The following is a 12,798-nucleotide window of genomic DNA, read 5'->3' as shown; positions in this document are numbered from 1 at the left end:
CAAATATACTTACGGCTAGCTGTCACTTTGGTGGCTTGGGACCGGGTTTACTCAAGGGAATATATCTTCCCCAGTTGTTTCTACCCATCCTATCAGGCAGGATGAGAAAGCTCCCTTCCATTAAAGAACATAATTGACAAGGGCTGGAAAAGATGTTTTTTTCTGTTGTAGCACCCATCTTTCGGACATTTCTCCCTCCAGACACAGGATGGCTCCCATCACCCTGTTAGCTTTTCATAAGTCCAGCCCTCAGGCCCTGACTCTGATGAAACAAACAAAACATTAAAAAGTTATGATATTTATGTGGTTACTTACCAAGCTTAACGCATTGTAAGCCGCCCTGAGTCTCCGGAGAAGGGCGGCATATAAATCAAATTAAAAAAAAAAAAAGCACATCTAAATTATATTAAAGTAACCAAAATAACTTTATATGCCCCAAGGCATGTCACAAGTTTTGAACACCCCTAATGTTTGGAAATTTAAAGTGATTAATTTAGTCATTATGATGGGTGCTTTATTCTCAGCTGCTATGGATTTTAATATTTTATTTTATTTGCTTTTATTTAAAAAAAAATGTTCCCTTCTAGAGTCACTTTGTGAGGTAGGCAAGCATTATAAAATAATAAATCAGAGGAACACCCATGGTATCCCCACTCTCAGGACTCATAGCAGAGACTGTAATGCAGCTTCTAGAAACTGTAGCACACCCACATATACTGTAAAGCCAAAAGTATGGATCCGGTATGTAGACAGCACCTTCCTCATAATAAAAACGATGAACTGTCTGCAAACAAACAAACAAGTTTGGACAGTACTGAGGACTCCACATTTATAATAGAGTATTACAGATGGACACTACTAAGCATTTCTCCTGGAATTAAGAATAATTAAGGTCATTCCATATTTGTACAGTTTAGAGTTGTTGCTCAAACTGCTATTTTACATTTTCAAAAATTGTGATTGTGATAATTATTACATTCTCAAAACCTTAGCTTAACATTTAGTGACATGAGATAACAGTTGTATCCCTTCTCAATCCCCAGCTCTTCACCTGGCCAATGTTAATCTGGTTTTTCAGAAACTGATGATTTGGGGTAAAGCTAAGCGGTTAATTCTGATGTGGTCTGTGGCTTCTTCCATGCCACAGAATAGCTGGAATAATTCTCATGTAGTGATGAATGTTTATAGCCCTATTATGCAATACTGTATTTGTTAACTGGAGTTATATGTTATTCTTAGTTTGTGGGGGCTTGGGTTTATAGATACCATTTGCATCACCAATGCTTTTTCTGTTGTCTTTTTTTTTTTTTTTTGGAAATGAAGTGATTGATTCCGAATAGTATAACAGAAAGTTTTGATGGGACATGTTTTCCTTGGAAAGTTTTCTGCAAAGATTATAATTTTGGCTCAGATCCACATATGTTTTATGTTCAAAGCAATCTAGGCATGATATTCTGTCACTGCAGCACAGTAGTGTTTCTCTAGCGTGCAATGTAATCTTCTGCCAAATTGCTAACTTGCTTTGCTATCTTGCTTTGCTCCCTGTTTTGGTTTTCCCACAATCAAATTATCTGTCATAGAACTAAGATAAACATTTGTTCTTTGTCTTCAGTAACTTGTTCTGAGCTTTAAATAGCAGCAATGCCACTAAGTTGAATAATTTATTTAAAAGTTGTTGTACTCTAAACTGATTGACTGTGTTTGTCATGCAGAATGCGTAAGTTCTTGCCTTTTATAATACATCACCGATGTTGGTGTTTTGATTTCTCACTGAACTGGGGCACTGAGTTGGGATATTCTTTCTGAAATGAAGGTCATCCAAAAAACTAATCTTCTCACTTGGCAGTTGTGCAGCCCTTGAAAAAGACTAGGGCAAAGAACTCATTCTGATAAGTCAACAAGCAGAGACATGATGAAATAAAAAATGCTGGGGGAAGGGTTAAAGGTACTTCATACAGTACATGATACTTGATCTATATGGGTAGAAAATATGCACTATTTTTTATGCTGTAAATAATAGTTATTTGTCTAGAGCAGCTGCCAATCAGATTAGAGATATTGATACTATAGTATCAAATTTAAATGTATATATGCTCTATAAATAACATTTGTTCATAAAAGACTGGTGTAATGTATCTGCTTACGTTTCAAGAGTTTAAGGTAGATAATGGTATCGCTGAAGAAAGAAGAGTTTGTTTCCTGTATAAGGAGCATGATGGTTGATATGAATAGGAGAATCGGAAAAATGGGATAAAGAAAAATTGAAGTGAAAGAAATAGTGAATAAATGAGAATTAGCAGATTAAAATATAGACTGTAAGAAATCAGTTTTTGAACCCAATAAAGCAGCCCAAAGACTCAATGCTTCTTTCAAAAATTAAATACATGATGATGATGATTCTAAAGCCTCAATTTACCAAGCAAGTGAATGTTCATTGTTTTAGATCCTTCAAGTGAATTTCTTCTCTCACTTCTTTTGTCCCAATAGGACGATAGTGATGGAATTCCGTGGTCAGAAGAGAGGGTGGTACGAAAAGTCCTTTATTTATCCCTAAAGGAATTCAAGAATGCACAGAAGAGGCAGCATGATGGCATTAATGGGAGTCTCAAAGGGGTAAATGGTAAGTCTGTTCTTGGGAAAAGGGACTTCGCTGGTTCATTATTTTGGAGTTACATTAGGCAAGTATGCTTGTGCCTGGTCTTTATCTTCTACTGTTGTGGATAGACTTTTTCACTGCATTCTGCCGTGCCGAATTTTGAGGAAGAAGAAATGCTGTGAATATATACTTTTTATTCTCCTTTTCCTCTTCTCCTTTCCTCTAATACAGTGTTTTCGATCTTGGACATTTTAAGATATGAACTTCAATACCCAGAATTTCCCAGCCAGCAAGTTGGAAGTCCACACATTTTAACATTGCCAAGATTGAGAAACACTGATCTAATAGATAAATTGTTTTTTTCCACTAAACCAAGGTACTGTTGCACAATTAATTAAAGGAAGACATTATATGCCAAATCTAGGAAGCACATTATGAGGGGAATTTTAGAACACATTTGCCTAGTTAAAAACCCAGGAGCAGTTACGTGTCTGTGATAAAAACATTTTTCATTGCACAGGGAATAATAGATGACTGGTTTCTGAGGTGGCGTTCTGACTATCATAGTAACTTAAAATGTCTTCAAGTGCTGACTGCACTTGAGCACTATGTAAATGTTCCAAAGTGCTTCTTTCCTATAAGATGAAAGCTCAGTTCAGTAGTTAAATGGAAAATGCACTCTTTATTGAAGGTTATGTAGCTTCAGTTTAAGTGTTTTGGGTTGAATTGCATCAGATCATCTGCAGGATCTGACATCTGATATTAAATATTTGTGTTTTGTTTTATTTTATTTGTATCCTGCCTTTATTACTTTTGTAATAAAAAGCCTTGGTGGCGCAGCGGACTAAAATGCTGTTAAGTAGCACTTAGCTGCCAGCTGCCTGCAATTACTGCAAGTTCAAATCTCACCAGGCTCAAGGTTGACTCAGCCTTCCATCCTTCCAAGGTAGGTAAAATGAGGACCTGGATTGTGGGGGAAATAAGCTGACTTTGTATAAAAAGAACACCGCTTTGGAGGGGGGGGGCGAAAGCCCTACTAAGCAGGTATATACAAAAGTATGAAGTCTATTGCTTAAAGCATTGTAAGCCGCCCTGAGTCTCCGGAGAAGGGCGGCATATAAATCGAATGAATGAATGAATGAATGAATGAATGAATGAATGAATGAATGAATGAATAAATAAATAATAAACAAACAAACAAACAACTTTAGGCGGTGAACATATCCAACACACCTTCTTCTTCCTATTTTCTGCACAACAACCCTGTGCAGTGAGTTGACTTGAGACAGGATGACTGGCCCAAGGTCACCCAGCTGGCTTTCATGGCTAAGGCGGGACTAGACATAAACTTTCTTTGATTTCTCTGTCAGATAATAATGTGAAACATCAGTTTGAAATATGTTCATATTTTAGCAGTTAACCACTGCTTTCCAAGGCAAGTCACAGAGCATGACTAAGACAGCATCTGGTTTCTTCCAGAGTAGATTTGACCCAGTTTTCTCTCAGAAATTCTCACACACAAATATCTCAACACCAGTTCTGCCCAAAATGAAATAAAACTTTCTTCCATATGTCACAGTATGCAGCTTGGGTGGAGTGTGTATGTGCGTGCGCGTGCCTACCTGCCTGCCTGTCTCTCTGTCTGTCTTGGTTCTTCTATTTGCAGAATGTATTGATGTTAGTGATGTTAGTAACTTTTGAGCCAGTTTGATGTAGTGATTAAACGCATTGGACTAAAAACCAAGAGACTGATTTGTGTCTTGGACACAAAGACAGTTAAGTAATTTTGGACCAGTCATTCTCAATCTTGGAAGAAGGCAATGGCAATCCACTTTCAAAAATAAGAAAATTGCATGGACTTGTCCAGGCAGTTTCCAGGAGTCTGGAATAATTCATTGGTGCATGTGCGCGCACGCACACACACACACACACTCACACACACAGAGAGAGTTTATTTTAGATCCCCATACATAGTAGTGCACTTACATCCTGAACTGTTGTATGAGATTGTGAGTGTGATGACCAATAACTGATGTGTTGGACTTCATCTCTAATAATTCCTGACTGTCATGATATGAAAGCCAAAATCTAAATATATGTAGAGCAGTGGTCCCCAACCCCCGGTCCGCGGACCGGTGCCGGGCCGTGGAGTACCTGGCACCGGGCCGCGCAGCGGCCGGGGGACATGAACGCTGCAGCGCACGGCCCAGGAGCCTTTGTGCTGCAGCGTTCATGTCCCCCGGCCGCTTTTGCGCACTGGGCCGTGCGCAAAAGCTCCTGGGCCGTGGCCCCACCCCTGCGCGCGCTCAGCGGGCCGCGGCGTTAAAAAGGTTGGGGACCACTGATGTAGAGGATACTGCCTTAATGGATGCTACTTCATCTCATATTTGCTTTACTGTAAATTTGTTTGTTCCCTTGAGAGATTCAAAGAGTATACAAGGAGTTGGTAACTTTTGAGAGGTTCAAACATTTTGGAGGGCACAGGTAGCATTGTTGTGCCATGGTACCATCACTTGAAAAAGTATGGCTAAATATGGGGAAGAAGTTTTAAGATACGGAATGTGAGTCGGAGGCAAACTATTACCATTCTCATTCTTAAATCTCTCCAAATTTGAAACATGCCTTCAAATTATACTACCCAAATTGAGCCACCTTTTTGTCAGCCCTATCTTAGTGAAATGTGGAGCCACAAAAAGAGTGCTGGGACATTGCAAGTTGCCCTCCTCTGTATGTAGTTATTATTTCATACTTGTTACAGTTGCTGTGATACTTATTTGTAAATGAAATAATTTAAAAAATGTTTCTGTGTAATGATAAGAAAACATCTGTGGCCTTTTACAGGAAACTTCCTAATCTTGGGAAGCAGGATAATATATCAGTAAAACTTGGAGAATCCATGATGTATTTTTAAATGCTACTATTTCTTCTATGATATTAATACACATAGAATTTGGGACCGTGATGATCAGTTTTTCAGAGGCCCCTTTATAAGAGTGAATCTCATTCCCATGAGACATAGCTTGCTTTCTAATGTTGCTTTAGACATGAAATAGATAGCTGTAAAAATGAAATACGGTCTCGGTATCCTTGGCTTTTATTCATAAGGTCATATTTTGTATCTTCCCAGCAAAGTAGCTCATAAAAGAAATCCATTTTCCTCAAAAACAAAAACTGATTTTGTGTGTTAACACAACTCCACTTTAGTTAAACAACAGGATATCTAAATGTCACATGTAAAGCATATATAAGATTATGTTTATGTTCTTATTTTACGAGGGTTTTAGGTTCATTATATATATCAATCCAAGCTACAGGTTGAACTAACCACAGTTAAAAAGTCAGATATACCATGTCTTAAAAATACTTGCCTGTTTTTTTTTGTGTGTGTGTGTTGAACAATTACTGTGGTAAATTTAGTGGCATCTGGAAGTAAAGTTGTGGCATTAACTATATATTGTTAATTAAAAACATCATACCAACATAATGGTTTGCAATCATTTCAAGGCATGGTCTGGAGTCTGGACATGGTTGAACTGCTTTGGCGTCTGCCTGACTGCTTCTGTATGCTGTGCTGAGGTCCTAAAATTATAGATCTGAAGAGATTGACCCATCCAGTTCTATGTAATTTGGAAACAACAATTGTGTATTGCTCATGAATTCTTAGTGGGCAAACATTTACTGCTGTGCAATATCACTAGATGGCATGATCTGCAGCTGACATGATGTATTTGCTAAATGACTTTGTTCACCAATGCGTTATGCCCCTGGTTGACGCATTGAGAAGGAAGAACAAGCCATTTCAGAATGGAAGGTAGTGTAGCTTACATTTAAAGGTATTAGCAAACTATTCTGATATGTGGGTCAGATTCTTACCACTTCTAGAAACGTTACCACTATTTGACCCTGTTGTCCTTCTTCTTTCCCAGAAAAGATCTGAGGCTAGAGTTGCAGTAATAAAAATGCAAGTATGTGAGGTCCGTAACATTTTAAATCACTCCTGAATGTTTCCACATAGAAGATAAAGCAGGTGAAAAAGATGCAGCAAGAATTATTGATTGGAATATTATGTCTGCATGGTTACTGTTAAAATCATTACAACCCTTTGTGAGAGTCTTGCTATTTAGGTATTCATATATTATTTCAAAATTTTATATTGCTGCCTACCCTACATATGAACTCTGGACATCTAAAAACAATCAACAAAAACAATATGGAGCCTGAGTGGCGTAGGAGGCTAATGCCTCCTAGTAAGACAGCATTTAACATCCAGCTGCCTGCAATTACTGCGAGTTCAATTCTCACCAGGCTCAAGGTCGACTCAGCCTTCCATCCTTTCTAAGGTGGGTAAAATGAGGACCCGGTTTGTGGGGGCAATAAGCTGACTTTGTATAAAATATACAAAGTATGAAGGCTATTGCTTAACGCATTGTAAACCGCCCTGAGTCTCCGGAGAAGGGCGGCATATAAAAATAAATAAAAATTTAAAAAATAAAAATAAATATAATGTATATAATATCTAAATTTTAAAAAATCAGAATTAAAATATTCATAATACAAAATTCCATATTTCCAGGCTCAGATATGCAAATCACACATGTACTGGGCTCATCTTTCATCATGGCGTAGCATCTGAGGCAAAAAAGATCTCCACAGCCTCCCAGAAGCCAGGAAGGTCGGGTTCTTCATGATCTCAGGAGAAGATAGGACTTCTTGGTCCCACAAGAGGGTATTTTTGCCTAGAACATATCCACCCTTTAAGACTTGGTGGGAGAGATAGAGGCCCTCAGAGATAGGCAGTTTGCAAGTAACATAGCCCTGTGCCAAGCTGAGCTTTAAAGATAATAGCCAGCACCTTGAATTGCAACCTGCAGCATAATGGAGCCAATGCAGCTCACACAACAGCAGTGTAAACTAGACAAAATCTCAGTACATCCTAACTTCATTCACTTCTGCATTGTGGATCTGTTGAAGTGTCCAGGTATTTTTCAAGATCATCTCCCCCCCACCCCCCGACAAATATATAGAGCACATTACAATAGTTCAGTCAGGACGTGATTAAGACATGAATGCAATGAGCAGGGCCTCCTGGTCCAGAACCAGTTGCAACTAGTATACAAAACGAATTTGTGCAAACGTCTTTCTATCTATGGTTGCCACCTGCTCTTTGAGCAGGATTTGTGAGACCTTTCAAAATGCTCATGAACTCTGTGGAGGACGGGATGCTAGCTTAACTGTCAAGAGTTAAATATGAAAAATCTCCAGATGCAGCGGATCTCCAAACCCAAAGACATCCCACATTGAATTGCTGCCTGTTTTTCATGTCAGAGGCCTGTAGGGATTATTTCCGCCAAATTCTATCTTTTCTAGAGCAGCTTGGCAAAACTTGACAAAACATCCCTAATTTACAGTAACAGAGTGAATTCATATGAGATTGACAGATGATTGTTGAAACATAGAGAAATTGAAGAAAAAGAAGGCATGGGAAAGAAGTGGGAGGAGAGGATGAAATGCATTGTTACATGGGCTGGCCTGGATCTCAGGAACTATATACCAGAACAATGGAATATAACAGGGGTCTCCAAACTTGGCAACTTTAAGACTTATGGACTTCAACTCCCAGAATTCCTCAACCAGCATTCCACAAGTCTTAAAGTTGCCAAGTTTGGAAACCCCTGGAATATAACATGTTGTTGTTTTTTTTCCATTTTCCTAACGTTTAAAAAGTCTTCATTGCTATACCTTCCTTCAAAGCATAGCATCTATTGTACTATTTCATTAGAAAAAAACTACTTTTTAATAGAAAAATAAAATTGCACTCCTTTTTAGCCAACATGCAACATATCCCTAATCTATCTGAATGTTTGGTCTCACAGTATGTTTGGGATGATATGGCTTGGATAGGTTGTGAATGGAAGATAATGCTTTAGTCTTGTGATACCGCAACTCTTATTGCTGCAAAGAATTTCAAAACTCAGGGTAGATTGGTGGAAGAGCAAAATTAGTCTTCAGGGGTAGCACTGTTGAGTGCCATATGAGGAAATGAAATGCAGCCAAAACAGGAAGAAAATAAAGAAAAGCAAATAAACCAATTGAGCCAGTATGATCAGGCTTTATAGAGGTTTATTTCTAAAAATACCACTCTTAGAAAGAAAATTTGAAGCAGAAAATTATTACTTTTTGAATGTTGTTGCAGTTGTGCTGCACATTTATAAAATGTGAAATTGTGAGCAATAATGCAGTTAATTTCAAAATTCTAAACTTCAGTACTTCAACATGTTTGTAGACAATGAACAGAATTTAAAAAGCAAACTGTTGGAACGAACAATGTCAATGCTATAAGTTCTAAAGAAATCAATGACATTTTTGATACCTCCTATACTTTCTGTACTTATCAGTGCTGTAGGCTGATGCAAAGTTCTTCTGTATATTTTAAATAAAATGGATAGACACATTATTAACTGCCTTTATCTACCTATCAAGTAGTATTTCATAGATTCTCCTTAGATTTTGGGAGAGTTTCTCCTTAGATTTCGGGATAGTTTCGACATTAAGACTTCTCTGTTGCCAAGAATCTATATAAATCTATAAATCTATAAAATGCTTTGCTTAAAGCATTTTATTCCTTTATTATCTTTATAAACAGTTTATAAATAATTCAAGGTGGTAAGCATATTTAATATTGCTTCCTCCAATTTTCCCTGAACAACAACCCTGTGAGGTGGGTTGGACTGAGAGAGAATAATCGTTCAAAGTTACCCAGTTTTCATGTCATTGCCTAAGGCAGGACAAAGCTCACACTCCCTTGGTTTCTAGCCCAGTGCCGTAATCACTTAGCCTTCAGATTTTTAAAATTGGATGAAGGTAAACCTTTGTTTATTTGTCTTAGAAAGCTATGCAATCTGATATTTGCAGCAACTACTTGTCACTACTTCATTTAGTGGCCAATCTGCTTCTTGAAACAGAACCTAAACTGCAAACTTTCTTTTCACATTTGAAAAAAAAAAGAGGGATAATAATAATTTAAAAAGATAAAAAGAATAATGCAAAAGGCTGCTTTAGAATAACTTACATCCTGTGGTGAAACTTTTAACACTATCAAACAACAATATCTGCATATCCCAGGTCCTTGGGAAGGACTTGATAGGTGGGTACAAATGCCAAATCCAGTTTAAACATCTGGCTGACTGTGCAACAAACCATGATAATAAAAGATGCCGATACAGGGAGTCCTTGATTTACGACCACAGTTGAACCCAAATTTCATTGATAAACAAGGCAGTTATGTGAGTTTTGTCCTTTTTTACGACCTTTTTGCCACAGTTAAAAGCAAATCACTGTAGTAGTTAAGCGAATCATGCGATCATTAAGCAAATCTGGTTTTCCACATTGACTTTGCTTGTTGAAAACTGGGAATGTTACACATGGTGGTCACATGATCCCAGGACTTTGCAACTGTCATAAATACAGATCAGTTGCCATGTTCCCAAATTTTGATCATATGACTATGGGGATGCTACAGTGGTCGTAAGTATCAAAACCAGTCATAAGTCACTTTTTCCAGTGTTGTTGTAACTTTGAATGGTCACTAAACAAATGGTGGTAAGTCAAGGATTACCTGTATTGTAACATCAAAGATAAGCATGAGTTCACTGCACGGAACAAACCAACTGATGTACAGCAAGGCACAGTTATAATTGAATACCTGGGATTTAAATTCAGCCAACAAGGGGAAAAAAGCCAAGTAGTGCATTACCAAAATGGAAGAGATTGGAAAATAACATCAACATGTTAATAAGTTCAGAGGCAAACATGCTAGAAAGAAAAGAAGCTGAAGAACAAGAAAATCAAATATTATTTGACCCAGGAAGATCACCTAGAACCAAAGAAGATTAAGGAAACAGTGGAAATAGTAAAGCATAATTTGTAGGACAGAAATTCTTATAGACATATTCTGTAAAAATATTGTAGATTTTTGTTTAAAGGCATCTGATTTTTAAAGATAAAATAACAGTAGCTGTAGCTGTAGCACTTAGACTTATATACAGCTTTACAGCCCTCTCTAAGCAGTTTACAGAGTCAGCACATTGCCCCCAACAATGTGGAGTCCTCATTTTACCAACCTTGGAAGGATGGAAGGCTGAGTCAACCTTGAGGTTGCTGAGGTTTGAACTGCCAATTGCAGGCAGTTGGCAGTCAGCAGAAGTAACCTGCAGTGCTGCATTCTAACCACTGTGCCACCATGGCTCATATAATTTTTCCATTGATGTGATGTTTCTTGATTTTGTCTTTCTACCAAATAGTAGTTCTGTGAAATCTCAGTCTAAACAGATTTCTTTTACATAATTTCTGTCCTGGTGTATTTTTGAATAGCAGTACTTAGCGGCTAAACAACTGCTGGGCAATAAAAAGATTTTTAAGAATCTGCATATTAGAATATACACAGGGAATAAGAGCTCTTGAAATAATATTCAGTTATTATACATTGGAATACTTGGTATCATATTGTCTAAACAATGGGATTTGTAAGGTTAGGATGAGCAATGCATGGTTAAGTGGAACAGAAACCCATCTTCTTGTATCATAGAAAAATAACAAAGAATGCTTCATGAATAGAATTGAATCTCATTTATTTCATTAATATTCTAAGTTATGGGCATAGCATTTATTTTTGGCCTCTTAAGGTAAAAACCTTCCCAAAATGTCTTGTAATATGTAACAACTATGATTTTTTTTTATTTTGAAGAATATTAATAAAACCCATAAATTTAATATAGTGTTGGATTAAAATTGAAAAGGCCTTTAATTCAAATCTAACTTCAACTCTGAAAGTCTGCTTGGAGACTTTGAACCAAGCATTGGCTCTTAGCCCAGGATCATCTCACAGAACTGAGGGAAAAAAATGGAGGCGAAAGTGCTATGTCTTTAACTCCTGGAACAAAGATGGATTCAAATCATACATAGATATATACAGACACATACATATGTATCTGTGTGTGTAAGAGAGAGAGTATTTATATTCTGCCTGATAGAAATAAAAGGCTTTGGCATATTTCCATTTGTGGACTATTATTTGATCTTGTAATACAGATTGTTCAGAACAGCCATTCATGATTTCTGGCCAAAGTATAAAGCACCCCTTCAGAAGAATTCAAGGATTTTTTTTTCTTCTCAGTGTAACACATGCTATGAGGAGGCCTCATACAGAAGTAATATATTAACTAATAATAGCATGCTGACCCTCAGGAGCAAGAATTATCTGATAGTAGATTTAATCCTTTGCTTCAAAATAAAAATCAAATACCCCTTCATCCTGCCAGCCTTAACCAGATACATTCTGTTTCTATAGATATATTGCTTGGCTTTCATAGAACATTATAACAATTGGTAATAGAAGAACTAAGATCTGATTTATCTTTAAATTTTATTGTTATATTGCACTTCCGAAAAAGCCCAAGGCAATGTACAAAACTGATGCAAAATAAAAAAGGCTTGACAAAAATACCTCTATAATAATGGAGAAATTGGTTGACAATGTTGCAAAATATTCTTTTCAAATATTTGAATAGAAATTTGAGTGGACTAAACTGAAAGTCTGAAGAGTATCTAATTTACAATCCAAAATGAAATGCTGTAGTAATTAAGAAGTAAACTCTATATGTTCCCTTTATGCTCTCACTTTTTCCAGTTGCCTCAAAAATATGTGTGTCGCATAGATATAACTCTAGAAATTAGAGTGTAATTTCATTCAAGAAAGTACAAATTGAAGCCAGAATAAAAAATAAGTGAAGCTTCCAAATTTTAAAAATAAGAATGGCCCTTTATTTTTATTGCTTTAGTGTTGTTACTGTTTTAGATTCTATTTCATGCCTTAGCTGCTAGGTAAGAATCTTTTTAAAATGTGAGAAAAGGGTTATTTAAAGTCAAGCAAATTTAAATGAAATAGAAAGTACTATATATATTAAAAGCTTTCATGATGTGTCAATTGTAACATTTAAATTTTAAATTCAAAAGCAAAGTACAGCCTTGAAAGGCACAGTATGATACTTTCTACAGCAATAGAGGATTTTCCCCGCTTTTGGTGGATATGCCATTAACAAAAGATTGTTCATCCATCATGTTGGTTCTATATATTAAATTAATTGTGAGATGGAAAGAGCAATCAGAAAAAGAAAATTGAATGTACCTCAAATGTCAGTCGCATT

The 12,798-nt window shown here is 36.8% G+C and overlaps 1 protein-coding gene across 1 annotated transcript in view; it reads left to right on the top strand.

The window, feature by feature from the left end:
• Positions 1–12,798, top strand: part of JARID2 (jumonji and AT-rich interaction domain containing 2) — a 242,420-nt gene that overhangs the window by 120,288 nt on the left and 109,334 nt on the right. Inside the window, exon 2 of the mRNA XM_034429207.3 lies at positions 2,488–2,620. Within this exon, the coding sequence (XP_034285098.1) occupies positions 2,488–2,620 (133 nt within the window). The remainder of the gene's footprint in view (positions 1–2,487; positions 2,621–12,798) is intronic.

This window comes from Pantherophis guttatus, chromosome 3 (assembly GCF_059756535.1).
Source record: "Pantherophis guttatus breed Tessera chromosome 3, ASM5975653v1, whole genome shotgun sequence".
Lineage (NCBI taxonomy): Eukaryota > Metazoa > Chordata > Lepidosauria > Squamata > Colubridae > Pantherophis > Pantherophis guttatus.
The sequence above is the reverse complement of the archived record's forward strand: the minus strand, read 5'-3'. Positions and strand labels throughout refer to the sequence as shown.